The following is a 20,107-nucleotide window of genomic DNA, read 5'->3' as shown; positions in this document are numbered from 1 at the left end:
TTTTTTTAAAATGTCAATGATAAATTGTCTTCAACAGTTTTCATTCTTCATTTATTTTGATAATATAATCTCATTAGTTGCAGTGAAATTGAGAAGAAAACGGAGCAAAACGAACAATATAAGAAACCCAGAGCGTGGGGTCCATGGCATGGGAAAAGAAGTTTAAAAACATATACCTTTCGTTTTGGAAATGAATATTTCACGGTACCGGTCGATTCTATAAAAGCCGAGAGAAACTTTTCTCCTTTCAGAAAACATAATTAATCGCACACTGATTATTCTATCCGATTAGATAAATTCATAGAACGTCATAAAATTTGTAAAGCAGTTTGGCGCGTTGAATTCTATTCTACTTTGTACAGTCGTATCTTCTGTTTGGAACACATTTATCTGATCAAATTGTGCAGGAGATTGGGAATAAATAAGTTCTTTAATATCTGTAACATTCGAATTTTGGATGCGAAATACGTCAAGTGATATATGTACACATATGTGTTATATAGCATTATGAATAAATATCTGTTTAATCAGAATTCCCTTGCGGATTCTATGTTATGTTTATTCTATGTTTATTTTATATAGCACACGTATTATTTTGACATTTATTCTACATTTATTTCAAGACTGATGCATATGTATATTATGCATATATGCATATTTATATTAGTAACTTATTAAATATTTTCGTTAAAATTTTAATTGGTTTTATCGTGGACATTACTTACCAACAATTGGAATTTATGCTTCAAGAGTGACAGATCCGCATGTATAGGTTAGAAATTGATCACTTCGTACATTGCATACCGTATGACGGTACGACCGTACCATTGCACACGATAACAATACAGGTTAGCCAACCTTAAGAAAATACAGCGACAGCTTCATTTGGTTGTGATTCTGTGATAGTTTAGGTTAATTTTAAATCGAATAGAATTTTATTTCGTTTTTGTTACAGATAAAAATAAACGCGAATTTGGATAATTCGTGATATTTGTATTTGTACATTAGTAAATATCGTAGAATTGTCTATTGCAATCGCCTAACCTCTAACGCGTTACCGGCTTAAAGTTAATTCTTCGATGTATTTTATTATCATTGTATGAAAGTCATTAATCTTTACGAAAAGAAAGTTGTTACTTTTGGTTCCATATAAAAAGGTGTTTTGATAATAAAGTTTTTAAACATATAAAACTTCCGACACAGAAAAATAGACATATTTGTTAAAATAGAATATTTTCCTGTCAATTATAAGTTTGTGCCAATATCAGCACTTGTTGAATTAATATAATGTAGTGTTTTTATTTATATGTATTTGTCCTTAGATGTAGACACATAGATATAGACTTTCCTTCTGTGAAATAATAAACAATATATGTATATATAGGTGCATTATTTTCATCGTTCTTCCAGTAATTGATGTAGCAACTATTATATCGTGTAGTTCAAATTAAACAAGTAAATCAAATAACTTATATAGATATTTATTCTCTTTTTTAAATTGCCAGAGACTTGTTTCACACTTACAAATCACAACATAGATAGGTCTTCATCATTGGGTAGAATACTAAACGATTACGTATTCTAAAACTTATTTGCAAACAAGCTGTGTTTAACAAATATCGTTCATGTGATAAAACATGAAAGGAGGTGAGGCATCGATAGTATAAAAATATTGTGTTGTATAGTCATAACAATCACATTGTATTCCGAGAAAGGAATGAACTTAAAGTATATTTAATTTTATTTGGTGGTTGAAGCGTAAAATATCTGTATACATATATATCGATGATTTCTTTTTCCAAGAAAAATAGAATCTTCTATCTACTTCTATATTATTTATGTCCGTTTTAAGTTTTTCCTAAGTCGACATAACAGTCTCGAGAATGTAAAAAATAAATTATCTTTTTGTATCAAAATTAAAAAGGTAACGGTAAGAATAAATTAGCAACTAAAGAGAAAGAGGGAGAGTGACGTCTTTTAAGTCCTTTTCAAAATATAAGAAATAGGAACGCGCTCTGTAATACGCTCGAGGTTTACGTATATATGTACATTGGCGGTGTACGGATATGTCGTTGAAACTAAAATCTTGAGGGGAGAAGACAACGTATTCTTTCACGATGTACGCATGGAACGCAATGACAATAACGAGGACAGTCTGCTGATAATACCGCTGATAGTACCGCGTTGTCTTCCCCTATCCTTAGGTATACCTATCAAGCGATACAGTCTAATACACGTTTAAACAAAAAGACTAGCATTACACAGTGATTATTGTTGTTGTGTTGCCATTGTTGTCATCAACAAAACCAGTGCTATTACTGCTAATTACCTAAAATAAGAAACGTCGATAAAAAGTAAAACTTTATTCACAATATTACCTACAATTGTAATAAGTTCATCGAGTTACCTAATAACATTCACGAATCTTCATTCATACTCCTTTCGATGTTTCTTTACTGAAATACATTAATAGACAGATTGCAAAGACGACGCTTTTTTGCCCCTCACCCCTACGAATTTTCCTCGGAATTCCCATCGTGGATTCTTCTTTCCTCTGACTCCAAGATATCTGAAGGGTGATCGCTTTTCAATTTCGTACACAGCGAGATTGTTTCCCCGGTTGTTTACGCCTGTTTGAAGTACCACAATCCGTATTTTATTCGATCGTAATCTTCTTCAACGTTATATAATTTATATAAATACCTTGATAACCGATCGTCGTTTGCGTAGGGCTCGAATTAGATCCGTAAATCTCCTCAACGTTTCTTTTACCTCTCATCCCATGAAAACCCATGCGAGCTCTTTTAAACGAATCGCTACCGCTTTCTATATCTTGAAAATCCGCAGCCCTTTTCTCGTAATCTGACGGATTCATCGAATAATCTAAATAATCATCGAACGTATCCTTCCTACGTTGCAGCCCCTGAAAAGTTTCACTAGATCTTTTAACATTCGCACTATTTAATACGAATACATAATGTGCACAATGCTCATATACAGCGCAATTTCTTTCGTTTATATTGCACACAAAGCATTGGGAAATACTTTACATACTTTACTCACCTGAAACTCCATAACGTCTTGTTTATCAAGATCTTGCCACGGATCAAGAATTAATTTTTTGCCCCTCATCCCGTGGAATCCCATTGGAGCTCTCTTCTCCCACAAGAATTCGCCTTCCTTATCGAAAATATTTGGATATCCTTCCATCGATAATATTCTCTTTTCATAATCTTCTGGATAATCGATCACGTACATGTCTTTGCTTCTTGGATCTTGGAATCTCGTGGTAGTCTTTTTAATTTCATCTAAGATCTGCGCGTATAGAAAACGTATATAGGTATAATCATAATATTCGGACAAGGAAACAAAGATTATTCTTATTCTATTACTTCTTTCAACGCTTTTATTTCTTTCGCAAGGTAGGCTCTTGGTTTACAATAGAAACGGAGCTTTTACCATTTACCGAAGTAACTATGCAGCGTATGCAATGGTGGCGTAAATTCTTAAGTTTCATCGTTGTAAATTCTATCGTTTCCCAAGAGCGTAGTTTAAAGAGCGCGTTGAATTTGTTTCTTTTCCATTTGTTAAGGACTATTGAAAGACGTTACAGGCGTAAAAAGGGGAAAAAGAAGGAAGGAGAAATAAATCGATGCAAACGAGTAAAAAGTAATATTTCTTTGCCTCGCGTCACACTCTTCAAATGATCTTCGAAATTCCAGGTTCACTGTTTGCTTACCTCCTCGAGAGATTTCTTGCCTCTCATTCCTTGAAATCCCATCGGTGCACGTTTGTAGTATTCGTCATCTAACGAAGCTTTCTTGCCTCTCATGCCTTGAAAACCCATCGGCGCACGCTTATTAGTCTCCTCGGGGAAAAGTTGATTTTCAACGTCAGCGATTATCGAGTTTTTCTTTCCACGCATTCCCTGTACACGCGCAACCACGCATTATGCATAATGTCAATAAATTGCTGAAAGATGTGCACGCTAAACGAATAGGTAATTACAGCAACTATATAAGATTTCTACCGAGTGGTCAAATAATAATATTGTATAAATAATAATGTTATAAAATAATAATTCTCGAATGAATAACATAATAATGCAAAAGGAATAATATAATATTATACAAATAACAACTATTTCATAAATGATTTTAGATGCTTTACCTGGAAGCCCATGATCGCACGTTTCAAAATTCCAAAGTCCTCCGAATCCAAAGAGTCAAAATTCTTTTTCCCGCGCATTCCTTGAAATCCCATAACGGCACGTTTGTCGGAGAGAACATTTTCTGACATGGACTCTTCGGCGATCGCGAATGTGACGGATACCATTAACAAAAACGTCGAAGGGATGATCATTCTGTAAAGGATTAGATCGTCGTTATTAATCTGTTACCCCGAGTTCTTTGTTTTATTTTATAAATTACGCATACTTTTAATTCAACTTTTTCTCATCGAAGCATGGGATATTCTCGGCAAGGCACTTTTATCGTTCGTTGTCCTGGCTCGTATACCAGGATATTTCTCCCACGAAGCTATGGTTTAAGTAATGGAATTTTACTCAGTTTATCTTATCGCGCGGCATACACATTCCCGTATACATATATATGGACAATACACGTAAAAGACCGAGATTATTAATTCGTAAATAAAGTCCACGACAAATGCACGAAGAATGGTCAGTTATTTGATTGACAACGTCATCGGTATTGGGTAGGCCGGCCTATGTCTACGTGTCAAGAATGAAATGATATTTTGCGGCAATTCAGATCGACAGACAGCTGTTCGTCTATTCTACATATTTTAAAATTCGTACGAATCCGCTCATACCGACTCTTATCGTTGTCAACTACGGTATCGACGTAAAGTAATTTACAGGACTCTGCGTTTGAATTTCAAATATCGTCGCTTCTTTCATCAAAAGGGCGTCGTGTACGTTTTATCGTCTATTACCTTGATTGTGTCTTAGTAAACGGATGTTTTATGAATACTAGATGAGAAATAAAGCAACGCAATTCCTTTCTTGCCGTAACTTTTACGCATATTATTGCTTGACACCTCGCCTCCCTTGTATATTTTAAAACCCATAGATATACGTTTGCCTGTTTAAAATACGTTTTTCAATTTTTCAGAACGAGAGAGAGAGAACGTCGAAACGAAATAAGAATAGTTTCTAGAAAGTTGGTACGAGGTAGAAGAATATAAGAAGAGTGGTAAAAGACAGAATAATTTTTGATGAAAAACCCGAGGATCTTTGTAGGTAACTTGACATTTTATCGACCGATAGCCGATTAATCGGCTTTCTGTCGTCGACAATCTTTCTCATTATTTGAATAGTAATTTGTTATGTAGTACTAAGGCACATTGCTCAGTTGCGTTGCTTTGTAAGTTCCCACAGTTTTATACCAATTTGAGAAACTTACCGTTCGCGATGAACGAGAAAGACGGTATTGGAGAATCTAAACGGAAACAGAGTCTGAGCTGCCGGTCGGACGTGCGTATGCTGTCGAACCGGTAGCGGTCAGCAAAATGTTAATAACACAAACGACCGAATACAAGAGGCCATTTATTAATCAGGACATCGGCATATGTGGAACAATTCTATTCGACGTTTCTCGACGGTCAAAAACGTTACGAACTCGATAAATAGCCAAATAATCGCGTAATGTACATTAACGAGCGTATCATCGTCTTTCGTCGATCGGTAGTGGATAGTGGGACCACGGATATCGCTTTGTAAATTTAAACGATGCGGTAAACCGGTGTCGGATCGTATAGCTTGATTAAAACGCCTCTCGACATCGCATCTCGTAGTAGCGCCTCATTGCTCTCGTGGTTTCTCTCATCATCGTCCGTTCGTATTTGAAATTTATGGTTTCATTTCGTTTAACTTTGTGACGCCGCAACAGCCTCCGTCCGATTCTTTACGTTTAAATGAGGTAATCTCTCGCGAATGAAAAGTTTCAGGGGACAATTTTTTTTAAACAAAAGTTTGTTTCTGATCTCTTAAGATCGTGACGAATTACCAACTCCGCCGTTTTGATTATCTTCGCAAGAATGGCGAGTTAGAGCCTTACACTGCATTCTTTCCATCCTTTGAATATTATATCGATCACTTTACTTCGAATGTTTCGTATAATTCTGCATATTACACACGTCTCTTAATCTTTCACAAATCTTTCATAAATGCGTGAACATCCGTTGTCTAGCGAATAAGTAAACAGATCGAGCGAAGATTTTTAAGCTTCTACGCAAAGCTAAGCTTACCGTAAGTACAATTTACCATTTAGTCGCGATGAATCGATAAATTTGAACATACACGGTAGCTCGTTTAAAACTTTCTTTTGGACAGGGCAGAGTTAAATTGACGAAGAATTTGAAACTGATCGGCAAATGATCCGCGTTAACGAATAGAACCGTGGGTGACCGTCGAGGTCAGCTCGTTGGTTGACGTAGAGTAAACGGAGCGATGATTTCCCGACTCGATAAAGTGACCGATAGAAAGGGAGAGGAAGGATAGATTGGCGGGTATTCGGGGAAGACAAGGGAGTAGCATCGTTGCTTCAGGTGATGTCGTATAGATTCTACGCTAAGCCCCGGCTCTTCTTCACGGGTCGGTCACTCGTGTAATCGTTGGAAACAAGCCGTCTTTGTATTCCATATTTTCTCTCAAAATCAATGATCCGCGACCAACAAACTTTTATTTGAGACACAATCCGATATTCGATGAGATCATTTTCTTACGAGCAACCGTTGCATACTAATTTGTACTTTCGTTCAAAATTCTTTCATCCAGAGCATTGTACTCTGTTTGACGAGCATTACGCCGCTTCAATTATTTTATTCTGTACTTGGTATATGATATTTCTCGTCTTGGTATATGATGTTTAATTACGAAAACGATTCTAAGCTCAAAAGACGAAAAAAAAAAAGAAAAAGAGAAGATTCCAAATGAATCGTTGTGGCTGCGTTTAAGTTCAAGTATGATACATTATTTCGACTGAGTAGCTACATACGGGGATGATTTTTTTTCAACGAAGGTGAAATAAAAATAGCTACGTTCACTGTACGGTAAGTAACGTTGCAATCTACAGCTGCGCACTGAAGTTGAATGGGGACGGAACGCGATCGGATGAGATCGAGAGGTAGGCGTATGTAAGTACGTGTATCTGCGTGCACGCGTGCATCCGTGTATGTGCACAAAGGATTAAAAAAGAAAAAAGTAGGAAAAAGGATGGGGGAAAGATAGAAAAACACGTGGAAACCAATACGAAACGGATTCGAATCATTGGTCTTTTGTTCCGTGGTAATCAATCTTTGCGTTAGGTTCTTCACGGTATCATTGTCGCAACGTCACGAGAGAGCCAAGAATGACCTTTACATTTACTCTTATCTTTACCTTTGCCTTTACCTTCGCTTATACTTCTATCTTCACCCTAACCAATAGTTTACCCTTAAACTTAACTTTAACGTTACGCGGTTTCCTCTGACCAACACGAGAGACAAATATACGGACGTTATTTACTTCTCAACATACAGTGGCCCATGAAAGTGTTCGAACGCTTATAGAAACCTTTGTATCAAATCCCTGATTTCATCTGATTTGAAAATAGCTGCATACGCAACGGAGATCCGCACGTGTTTTTCCTAACGTAGCCGCAATCTCTACTACACATACCGTAACGATTGTATTAATAATTTGCTTCAATGAAAACCTACTAATTGGACATCGGAAGTAAAAAAGAAAAAAAGATATTAATTTCCAATGACCTTTCCAAGTATCGACGAACAGATTCCTACGAAACGAGTTGGTTATTAGACAGAATCGTTAGTTCCTTCGCTTTATTCCGAGTTACATGAAATTAAAAAACATAAATGATACAAATAAAATTATCTTCATCGCCATCCCCTTATAACCTGATTTCGAGAGAAAAGTAAAGATCGGCCAACGCGTAATAAGCATCCGCATATTTCGTAAAGGATCGCGTGGTTGCGTGTGTTGCGTTTCGAGGTAATTTGTTCGGCTTGTGCTTCGATTATTTGCATCGAGAACAGAGTTGTTCGAGTCGAACGAACGTTCTAAAGGTTTCGCGTTAAAACTCAGCTGTTTGCTAGAAAAACAGCACCGATCACGATAAATAAAGGGGAGAAAAACCCTCTTCCCTTCTCTGGACCAAGTATCGGAGAGAAACTGGAAAAAGGAAAAACGGTTGTCATTGTAGCAGGAAAGAAATTATGAATGATTACCAGGGAAAGGTCGTGGTTGAGAAATCACTCATAAAATAGAGATAAAATTGTGCACGTGTCGTAATATGGTTTTATAGGTCTGGTACTTGCAATTCATTTACGTAGACACGTATTGTTGGATCCAGTAAAAGAGACCGCAAATTGTAAGCATCGTTGCTATTTCGATGGAACGTGTTTCGATGAATCTTTGAAAATCTTCTTTCAAGTCGCTGATTCTTTCAATAGCGTAGTCGATGAAATGATTTCTCGAACGAATATCTGGCATGTTTCATCGTAAATTGTACGATGATCTTCTTTTATCTGTCAGATTTCACGTTTTCGTTGTATTATTTATTATGTATTTATAGGCGTGATCGGGAAATTTCTATCTTTTGCTCATCGCTGAACGATGAAACTCAATGCTCAACTCATTGTTAATTCTTTGGAATCCAGTCAATTCTTTTAACCTAAAAGGCCACAATCTTACCGATTGTCGATGAAACGAAGTTTAACTAAATTCTCGAACGTCTCCATACGACAGAATCGATTTACATATCAACATCGTGTTACATATAACCTAGTATTCGTTTATTTAAATTTAGGACAACGATCGGCGAATAAAATTTAATTAATTTCTGTACCAGAAACGTATAAATTAAATTACTTTCGTTGAAAAGCTCGATCGGGCAGTTGTTCGGAAATGCGTTGAATATTCTTCGTTGTTAAATCAAACCATGACGGTCACGCGTACGCGTGCTACCGTTTCAACGATCGGGAATAATTAGAGAGATTTGTCCGTAATGCAAATGAAAAATTGCAAAGGCGCAATTTGCGCAAGTGGCAAGAAGATCGCAAAAAATGGTTTGTTAAAATATTTACGGAGCTCGATAGATTTCTACGAGAGATCGATAGCAGAACCGTTAACACGGTTGGCATATGGTGCGTAAGATCGAAAGAAAATTGCACGAAGTCCTCGTTGGATCGTCTGACTTACGAACAGGAAAGTACAGTAAGGGATGAAATAAATGTAAGTTTTATGAAAAAAGTTTTACGGGGATTTTCATTCCTTTTTCTTTTTTGAAGAGAACGCAGATCTTTGTCTTCTTGTTTCGTAGTTGTGATTTTGTTCGAAGGCCAATACAACTGCTTTTTTAAACTAGTCTAACGAGAAACGTACGTGAAAGGACCAACTTATGTAAAAAAACTCGCAATATTTGCAATTTCAATGATCATGGGCGTTATTGAGACATTTTCACAACCTACGACAATTAAATAAAAAATTATCAAGTTTAAGAACGAAAGCTACCAAGAGTAGAAATTACATTCGTGCGGTTAATTGATGAAAAGTGGAAAAGATTGTTTGATAGATACCCTCTGCGACCTGTTTATTATTTTCGCATCGAACTGTCCACTTTCTCATCTATTTCTGATAAAAGACGGTTCAAACAATCCGAAGATATTTCGATGTATTTTTATCGAAGAAATTATTTAAAGGTTTGAGGGAAGAAAAAGGGCGTCGATTATTAAAAGGAAGAAGGATTAGGAAAGGATGACTTGCGATAGAAACATCGACTTTATATAGCTGTAATGTCGGTCTTAGTCTTAGTCACGTAGCAATGTTCGAAATGTAAATAACATCGATCGTCGCGATATAAATATTTATAATAAATCGTATTGTTTTCTCAGGAGAATAAAATTGGTTGTCCTCGGAGAGAACACAAAGCTAGAAAGTTGAAAAGGTTCTTGGTTCGAAAGAGGTTCGGGGAAGTTAACGAAAGAAAAGATAAACATTTTGTAAGTTGCGAAAACAATGTGCAAATGCGTTGCGATCGGAGAACACCGGCGGAAAAGCAGAAGAAAAAGAAAAAGGAATATGGAGGAGGAGCAAGAGGAAAAAGAAGAGGTACCATGCAAACAGATAAACACTCGACGAGGCAGAAAATTGTTCGGCCGCTTCTGCGAAGGCGGAGCAGAAAAAGGACGAGCGATGCAAGTGATATATACATAGGTCTGAGTATTGGTTTTGTTCGGAAAACGTCGATACCTTTGGTTGTTTCGAGCATCGTTCAAGGCATATCCAATGGTCGCGTAAAACAAGCAAGGACGATCTTGATTCAGAGAAGAATAGTCGCGTTGCGGGCGAAACGTTTTCAACTCTTCAACAACGCCGTTTCCCAGCCAACGCTAGAAACGAAAGGAAGAACCATACATCGTAGGTGTAAGGAATCGAGGATTCACGAAGAATTTGAAATTTACTAGCACATTGAGAGTTCTCAATGAGCAATGGAATCTGAGAAAAGAATATTTAGTGTTATGAAAACAATGTCTTCTTCTACTTCTTTTTTTATAAACGGATAGATAGAAGATATCCGGGTATAAAATGGTAGCGAACAGAGCTAGAAGATAGCGTCGATGGTAGACAACCGAATGATAACGAAGGGCTATTTATCGAAGAATTATCATAAAATAATCGATACGAAGCTCGGAAATAAGATTGCTACGATTTTCGGTGAAAACGATTTGTAGCGTTCTAGCGAGCTACTTTTCGAAGCAAGATTCATCGAAACTTTTATTATCGGGACGTTTCTTCGTTTCTTAGTTGTCAAATTGATTCGCGATTCTGCGACCAGCGAAACTTTTCAACTACCTATACATATTGTATATAAGATTGTATGCCTTGCAACCTGTTGCTGTCCGAGGTTGAACACGGTCGAATTCCATCGACGAAAGCTCTTGCAGAGGAAAATCGTCTTCAAAAGAAAGTGCGAAAAAAACATGGATGTATCTGAGAGGAACGGAAAAGATGGTTGTAATAAATTGATTTTTGTAGTTTCTGTTCACCTTCCTCGTACAGAGACCCAAGAAAGTACGCAGTATAAAGAAAGTGCGAGTGTTAAATTTCATTACGATGTCAGAAAGGCAGAAGCTTAACAAGCTTTTCTAACAGACGCTTGGATAGATATAATCATCTTCGCAACTGCGATTAAGCATGGTACGTTATTTCATGAAATTATTAGAACGAAGCAGTACAAATGAAGGATGCTGTAAGCGAAAGCAAGTAACAGGTATAATACAAGATAATATTTCGAGAAAGTTTCTATATAAGTAGAACGGATACAGAAACGCGGAGAGCTCTCTCTCTCTCTCTCTCTTACTTTCTCTCCCTTTCCTTCTTTGCTCGTTTCCAATCATCCGCGTGGATAGCAAGGAAGCATCGCTTATACTTTGCAACCCATATTTTGCTAACGATGCGACTTCGATCTCATACTGGAGTCGAGAGTTGGAAAACGATGCTGTCGTTACTGTTACCACCAGCCTGGCAACGTTCCACCCCACGAAAGTAACGTCTGCTGGAGGAAGCAAGCAAGCTAATCGAATAAACGACAAATTGCACGCTAAATTGCAAAATCGTCGCGACCACTAGCTCCGGTGTTTGTTAAATTATGTTTCTTCTACTGTAAAGTAACCAAGTACTCGATAACTTATTCTCCTTCGAGGCTCGAACGATTACCAGAGTAATTACACGAGCGAGCTTTACAATTTGATCTCACGATCTCTTCTCTTCCCTTCAGTTACCTTTCCTTGCCTTTCCCGTGTTTCGTCGTTTATTTGCCGAGATAACCATTTACTTTAATAGACGAAATACAGTTAAACGAATGTCGAAGCAGAATAAACGGAGAAATAGCGGTGGGAAGATGGATGCGTGAGAATACGGTTCCCCGAACTCGAACGAGAACAGGTGTTTGTTCAATATTCATCGTCGATTAATAAACGTACGAGGCGCCCTTAAGCACGCTCACGCGTACGCAATTTAGAACCTTTTAAAGGTAACCGCGAGTAAGCACGAATGCCGCAATTTCACCTAAAAACTTGATCTCGTTTCCGAGGACTCTTAGTTAAATTGTCGATAAATGTCCTGTATAATACTGTTCGACGTTCTTCGATTTCTTATCAATTCTTTACGGAAACCTAATTTGTACGCGTTTTCATTGATTACTGCCGTCGTTAATTACGTTTCTTGCCTTGGAGAAGAAATTTTCTAACTTTTTCTTAAACGAATTACATTTTCTAACATTACGCGCGTCTCGAGGTCCTTCAATCGCAAACCTTTAATCCCTTTAGTCTAATGAGACAAAGGTGAATGGGAGTAAGATGAAGGCATTTTTTAAAAACGTCCTATAATTAATTCGATTGCATAGAAACAACGATTATCTCTTTCTTCGATCATTTTCATTAATTCTCTTTCCTCTCTGAAGACCTATTCTTCTTATTCTAAAAAGATTGTTTTCTTCGATGAAATTTTGTGTCGTCATATCACACGAGCGTCGAATTTCTTTAATCGTAAATTTTTCTTTATACATGTTTTACATTTAGTCAGATAGTACATATTTTATTATTTTAATTTTCCTTTCTATTCGAAGATCCTCTTCTATAGAAATATTTTAACGTCGATCGTCTTTCTTTCTTTTCTTTTTTCCTTAGAGCGATTCTCATTCCGATGAAATCTCAACGCAAATTTTTAATTAACAGACCATTATACAAGAAGAGTCTAAAAAGTATTTGGCCACGTAAACGTGGGAAACGCGACGCGGTGTGTGCATTGTGATGAGACGACGATCGATGAAAGCTGAATATATGAAAGTTTGATATTGCGTGTTTGCTCGCGTCTTGTGTCATAGCAATTTTACAGTTTTGAATCGTCCGATATTTATCCGTTCGGAGAAGCCGCGAGATTATTGCCGCTATTAGAAGCATACACACGTATACGAATGTATGCGTGTATATCGAATGTATATCGACAAGTGCCATGTGATATACGAGCGTCGACAAGCTTCACTTACCGCCGATTCGATTCATTTCTGCCATTCCTGGTAATTACGCGGGATATTAATTATTAATCAGAGTAGATTGTCGCGCATCGTCTTTCGTAACGATCGCACAGTTTACGGTTCTATCTAAAAATAAAAGAGACTTCAATTCAGACGACAGGCCATGCTATATTTTTGATCGTCGTACGACTAAAGTTTTCCTGCAGTTTCGCATAATTTCATCGAGGTCGCGTAGAATCTTCTTCTTGCACGTTTTATGAAAATACGAAAGCCTAGAGTACGAAAATCAGTACATTACGTATGCTTAGAGATGAGAAGCCATAGTCACCAAAAACGTGATCATCGATCAACGTTATAAATTGGGAAGTAGAGAAAAGCGATGGGGTTCTTAAAATAGCATTTTTGAAATTCGCATTGGAATTCCCAGTCGCTTATGCTACCTTCTGAACACAAATATTTCCTTCTTTTTCGGAAATTCAACGTAATCGTTTACTTGTGCAAGAAGAACGAGGGAAGGAAAAGTGGAATTGATCAGCCTGCCATTTGAGAAGCTGTCGTGTATTTTCTTCGACAAAAAATATTATGGACAGAGTGTAAAAGATCTTCGTTATTTGGCATTCGGATGCCACTATTGTATCGCGTTATCCTGTACCATACGATACCATAGAACTCTATGATTTCAAAGCGCGATCGTCTATTGCGTTGAAAATTAAACCGCTGTTCATTATTATCGAGAACGAACCTCGCCTCAACATCCTATCACGTTTGAGATAAATTTTGGAAAGACTAGGCGAAAGAAAAGGAACTACTTAGTGCGTGAAATATGCGTATCCACTTGTAGATACACCACCTGTAGATATGTTTTTCATAGTGTCGCTCGTACTTATGTATACAGACGTATATACGTATAGTACGTATGCGTATAATGGAATATTAACGAATTAAGGCGATGGACAAGATTAGCTTGTACGCAAAGTGGAACTCTATTTTATTCCGAACGATAGCGGACTAATTTCATTGAGAATAATTGACAAATCTTCGTAACAAAAACGCCTTCGGGCATTGTACTAAAGTTGAGAAACATAAATAACCTTGTCAGAGTTATCATCAAATCTCTTTTCCCTTTTGAGGAATAAGTTACTAGGAAAACTTGTGATTTATCGTTGTAGCGTGCATCGTAGTTTCGTGCTCGGTCTTACACGTGTTCTCAACGAATCGCCTTTTCACCATCCTATAATTATAACGTTTCTGTTCTTTAAACTTTTGGACGATCAAGAAACCAGACGATTATCGTACATCTGCCTTCGTACTGTTATCACGATGAAGTTCGCCACGGTACAGTTGCGTCTGTCAAAGTGCAGATAAAAAATTGCGACAGGTAAGAGGGACGATAGATGGTGGTGTTGCAGATTGTCCTATCGATAATCCTTGCTGGCTGTGTGACGTGGACAAATGTAAAAGGACACAGGGGAATCAGAATCGGAATATAAATGATATCCGACGTATTTGAGAAGAATAAATTTGCCAGAAGATGTCTAAATCTTTTTCTTTCTTCTTTTTTGCCTATATGTGTACGAATATATATACTTGTCGTATGACATACGTATACATATGCGAGATATATACTCACTAAATAACTGTCATATACGCGTTTCTATCTTGCAAGTCATTGCGAAACACGTGCTGTGTTTCACGATGTTTTAATTGAAAGTTATCGGTCATTCTGCGATAACTTTTTTCTTGACACGAGTGGGTGCTCGTGTTTTGTTTGCCCGCAAAGTAACAGTTACAGGTTAAAAGCCTCGGATCGTATTCGTTCAATTTTAAACGGCGTTTTGAAAGCGATCTAGAAATCTGTGACCAAAGTATGAAAATCGAAACTTGGATGGTTCCACGATGCAATAATCGCGCTACGTAAATAAATAAGCGACGAAATGAATTCTTTTCATTTATGGTTGGGAACGTTCTGTAGAAATAACAATTCTCTTACTAAAATGTTTCGATCTTGGTAAAAAGTTCCAAAGTTAGAAGGTTGTCGGAGCTTTTACGTTTCATTTCGTTCGCACAATTTAACACAATGGTGCGATTGAAAAAAGAATGTTTTCAGTTTTCGTTCTGGGCGAGTTAAGTAAACGGAAAGTCAATTTTTTCCGCAAAAGTCATAAAGAAACGAGTGGAAAATTTAGTAGTTACATGCAAGAATAGCGGAAAAATTTGTACGAAGGAATACGTTGCTGGAGAAAATTCTTACAAATTGAAAGGAAAATCAACGCTAAACTACGTCTTCTTTGAATCTCCGCACCCGTAACGATAAACGAGGATAAATGAAACTAACTGGAACGTTCGCGCGAGTCCAACGTTCAGATTTTTCATTTTTTTAACCTTGTCTGTTCGGATAATTTGTATTAAAGTTAGACTCAAAACTGTCAGTGATAGTTAATAACGAATAAAAATAAAACTTTGTGTAACGCGTGCGTCGGAGTTCTTTGCGTTTAACCAAATGAAAGGAACGATGAAAGCAACCAGGTCCACGCGGAATGTAGTTCGTAAACCGCCCGTATTTTATCTCTACCATATTTTGTCTTTGATGTATATGTTGTAGACATATATTTTATAAGATCACAGGCATCGTGCTACACGTTTTTCTGTAAACTTTGTAAATGGAAATATCACCGAATACTGTTTTCCGATCTTCGTTTAAGCGATGGTCGATAAGTAGCCAATTACGAGCGGATTAGCGACCGATTAACCCGCAATGAGAAAATGCTCGGTTTAGCCAGATAGTACGAGTTAAGAGCTTCGAAACTATACCTACATTGATCCTAGTTGATCGTCGATTTACGGTGTAAATTACAAACGAGTTTCCAATGGAGTAGGGAACTAGTTTCAAGCACTTGGAAATTTTTCCTCTACTTTTTTCCTCTACACCTTTCGATGCGATTGCGTTAAATACGAAAGCTTCTAAATCGAAAAGTCTTCTTTCTCTGTCTATTTATTTATCTACGAAACTCCTCTGAAATTCATTGTTGTTCCTATGACGGTCGTACTGTGTCTTACTATTTGCTTAACGTATTCTGCGAAGTTTATCACAATACACCCTTTGTTACGTCCAAGCGTCCACGTTTTATCGCGAATACACCTAATTTGACGATGATTAGAATCGTCTACCCTTTGAATTAAGTTTTACCTTTTGCACATGCTTGCCTCTTTCGAAACAAATTTTCAACGATAAACTACCCTATTATCTTCACACAAATATTCACACTTTTGTCATAAATGTTTGTCAATAAATTTAATAAATACATTCTGTCAATAAATTTATCTCACATTGATTCCGTGTAAGAATCCTTTCAAGGTTAATTCTCTCCGGGTTGATCGTTTATATTCTAAAAGTAATACTTAAGGTACCACGCGGATGATAATGGTTAGAAAGATATTTACACGACGTTTTAACGTATCAAGTATGAAGATAGTAATGAAGTATAAGAATAAAAGGAATTCGACGATTTGAGGTTTCTATCTTAAGCGAATTAGCGACGATCATTTAAACGAGAAGCGCGAATTGATAGATTGGCGAGTGATGTAAGCGAATTGTTTTCGTTTAGAAGAGGAAAGCGACGAGTAGTACGAGTCGACGTATGATTAGACGAACGGAACCATTTGCTTGATTAAAGCACGCGTTTCCAAATACGTTGGTAACTGTGTTATTTTGTCAGATTGAGTTAATTAAAAGTATAAAATATTAACGATCACAATGGAGTAACGTGTTCTTATCGTTGTAAAGGTCTTGCAACTTTGTAATTATATACGTCGTTATATTTAGGTGCAATTCGTATCGTGCAAGTTTTAATTAAATCTCCATCCTTAAAAACGTTTCGGATAACATTGATATATATATATAGATATAACAAAGAGATCATTTTCGATGGGTTTTCTCTTCCAGATTTACAGTTTTACACTGTATGTAATATTATCGCTGTTTCTCATCTTTCGTCATATTGCTCGCGTGAAAAAAGTGAATGGGCAAAATTTTGATAGGAATAACGAAAGAATAATGATCGAAGTTTTGAAAGAATTTGCGACAAAAAATGCCACCACGTAATCATAATGCGAAACTCTTGTATTATAGCTGTTGATATGCATACGATAATATGCAAATGACGGCGTTAAACATGACGAGTCGAACATTAAACACAACGTAAGAAGAAAAGAAGAAGCAAATGTATCGATGAAAATTGTGTAAAGAAACAAAACAGAACTGCGTAAGTAATCGAAAACTTGTAATTCCGTAATTTTTCTTGCTGTACGAGAACAATTTTGTAGGAGAAGAAATCGCGTTTTCTTAATCGAGAACCGAAAAAAGTCTGTTTTATCCGGCAATGATAAGATTCGTTCTTAAGTCACTTTATATCCTTTTCTTATATACGGTACTGGAAGATGAAGTAAAACGAACGACAGATTGAAAGATTGTACAGAGAGAATTGGACCGTGGAACGGTGAAGAGATAAAGCTAATCGCAATCGTGCCTTCTCACGTGCACTTTCTACGAAAAGAACGGCGGATTATTCGTTTCTCGAAGAAATTGAAAGAACCGCGAAAGAACAGAGCGGTCGATAAGAGGAAAATATTAAATTGTTGAAACGCGGTAAGTAGACGTTAAGAAAAGTAGACCCCTTCGGATTATGCGCATTAATCAGTCAAATGGATGTATTTACGGAACTCGCGTGTTCTTCGTAATAAAATGTTCTTCTTGATTGCGATGCTAATGATACAAATGTAGATGTCGAGCACCAATACGATGTCGTACGATCGTTATGCTGTTTACGTAGCTTACCACGGAAAATATGTGTCAATACGAAGATTTCGTCGAGTCTCTGGCACATCGAATTTAAAAATCTGATTAAACTTTTGCAATTATGTTCGATAGTAATGGCGGTAGTTAATTTCGAGCGTACGCGCGCTTTGCGTTGAAATGATCGGTGCGCTTCAGAGGATCGATTAAGTACAAAGAGAACGGTACACTCGAAATGTAAAGTTTTGAATATGGCAATCGGTTGATTAAACGCGTATACGCGTTTCGATACGAGAAATATTATGCTGAAAAGCAACGAACACGCTCGACCAAAATTTGTCATTCGGATTCATAAACGAATGGTAAATTTGGTAAAATTCAGGATGATGAATTTACATTCGAGAGATACGTTCGACCGTGTGCCAACGAATAGAGAAATCTAAACGGAGTTTGAAACAATCGAGCGAATTCTATACTGGCAAATTAAAGCGTGGCTTTATCCACTGTATAGGATCTTCGTGACAGTTACATTTCATTCGTTCGGTTTGTTTTTAGCTTCATTGTGATTAAAATAACGCGAAAAGTACGAATTGGAACAATGTAGAAACTTGTTAGACGTTATACCTATTCGATCGAACAAAATCGTTCGCAACTTTATCGTTTCGAGGAATGGGTACTTTCAAGAAACTAATTACTCTCTTAGTCACTGCCTCTTCGATCGATGGTAATACAATAGTTTGTTTAACAATAGCTAGAAAATCGCGGAAAATGCTCTTATAACGGTACGCGCAGTTTTACAATGTTACAAATATGTTCGTTATTGCTCGATACTTTCGTCGACTCGGACCAATAATCGTTTCTGTCGTTAATGTTTTATGAAATGAAACTCGAACATTTTTTAATTTACCGTCGAATGCTGTTGGTCGTATTTGTACGTTCTATTTGAAAGCCTGTTGCTTCGGAAAATCGTTCATATATGTATACACGATATAAGTACATTAAGAGTGCTGACATTTAACACAAATTGAATGGTTCCCACTGCTTTTATTTTTTAGCTATTTTATTGTAAATTTGTTGCTTTAATTACGTTACACGTGTTTCATCACGTAAAATATTAATTAAAGCAACATTTGTTGGAAGTTTTCAACAGACTTAATAATTATGGCTGTGTACGACCGTACGTTTCTACTTTATCTCGCAGCATTCCTAAATTGCGAACAATATCGTTCTTCCTCTTTCTCTTTCTTCCTCGCCATCCTTTCGCTCTTTATTTCTTGTTTCACGAATATCTGTACGTATACGGTACACAAATATATGTATATTTACATATGCACGAAAACGCGTTTATAAAAGCATGTGCTAACCGGAGAACGAAAGCACATACGTAACTCGGATGGTTTGCGAACATTGAGACTTGATTTGACTGTGAGAAACATATTTGGCGTACACCATTAACACCACGTACATCATAGAACGATATTTCAATTTATTATTTCAATGCATTATATTTCGATGTAGTTTTGAATTCTTTATTCGATCACAGTTAACGCTTATACCGTTCCCTGTATATTTCATGTATCGCCCGAAGCAGTTTCGAACGCGGTGTATTATTTCTGCTTTAAAGTTTACCGAAAACGCGAGGCTGACTTAGCGTGGAATTATTATAGAGACCATATTGATTGCTTAATGATTCGTAAATGATTCAAGAGAACAAGAATAGTAGCGTTATATACGTATCGTGTATATATATGTAGTTATTTCTAATTATAGAAACAAAAAAAAATCGACCTGACGACTCGTGGAAAAATTTCATGTGTACCTGTTACCTTCGTAGATGAGCGTAAAGATGTCGTCGTCAGTGGGATAACGATGATTTTCGTTGTCGATTGGCTCGAATTAAAGATTCGTTTACGACTCTCGGAGGAGCAGAGGGCGATTCAAAGTTGAGACCCGATCGACGTGACGGACAACGATGTACTGACGCTCCGCGTGCTTCACCTTTACATAGGCCGGCGTAGTGACGTCACGAATCTGCGGGGACCAATGAGAAAACGAAGCTTGCACCACCATTGGGGATAGAAATCTAACCCCGTACCCCTTTCATCGCAAATACCTCTCGGAGAAACTTGTAGCTATCTCGAATACATAATGTTTGGCTAACCACCGATTTTCACCTTGAATCTTCTCCCTTATCAACGGCAAACATTTCCACTTTTTCTTCTTCCACTTGCTTCTCTTCTTCCTTCCGCAGCCTCTC

General features: G+C 37.0%; 3 protein-coding genes across 7 annotated transcripts in view; 1 reads left to right on the top strand and 2 right to left on the bottom strand.

Moving 5' to 3' along the window:
- Window positions 1-855, bottom strand: part of LOC100651569 (COMM domain-containing protein 4) — an 11,487-nt gene extending 10,632 nt beyond the window's left edge. Inside the window, exon 1 of the mRNA XM_003396978.4 lies at window positions 726-855. The gene's annotated coding sequence lies outside the window, so the exon portion shown is untranslated. The remainder of the gene's footprint in view (window positions 1-725) is intronic.
- LOC100651685 overlaps window positions 1-1,902 on the top strand; it is a 5,184-nt gene extending 3,282 nt beyond the window's left edge. For both annotated transcript variants that reach the window (XM_003396979.3, XM_012310912.3), the window contains exon 4: window positions 78-1,902. In XM_003396979.3, the coding sequence (XP_003397027.2) occupies window positions 78-264 (187 nt within the window). In that variant the 3' untranslated portion in view covers window positions 265-1,902. The remainder of the gene's footprint in view (window positions 1-77) is intronic.
- On the bottom strand, window positions 1,466-20,107 carry LOC100651447 (tachykinins). 4 transcript variants are annotated; one of them, XR_007224970.1, is made up of 8 exons: window positions 19,964-20,106; window positions 19,670-19,881; window positions 4,171-4,363; window positions 3,740-3,928; window positions 3,064-3,315; window positions 2,704-2,923; window positions 2,408-2,630; window positions 1,466-2,329 (listed from the first exon to the last, which is right to left on the bottom strand). XR_007224970.1 is itself a non-coding variant. In XM_048408150.1 (7 exons), exons 3-7 carry the CDS (start codon window positions 4,360-4,362, stop codon window positions 2,467-2,469), a joined length of 1,017 nt encoding a protein of 338 aa, XP_048264107.1. In that variant the 5' UTR covers window position 4,363; window positions 19,670-19,881; window positions 19,964-20,107; the 3' UTR covers window positions 2,407-2,466. The 4 variants fall into 4 exon arrangements, 1 of the variants encoding a protein (XP_048264107.1); XR_007224971.1 differs by having other exon boundaries at window positions 19,677-19,881; XR_007224972.1 differs by lacking the exons at window positions 19,670-19,881; window positions 19,964-20,106 and adding an exon at window positions 4,437-4,538.

This window comes from Bombus terrestris, chromosome 8 (genome assembly GCF_910591885.1).
Source record: "Bombus terrestris chromosome 8, iyBomTerr1.2, whole genome shotgun sequence".
Classification (NCBI taxonomy): Eukaryota; Metazoa; Arthropoda; class Insecta; order Hymenoptera; family Apidae; genus Bombus; species Bombus terrestris.
Note: the sequence above shows the minus strand (reverse complement) of the source record. Positions and strands in the feature narration are given on the sequence as shown.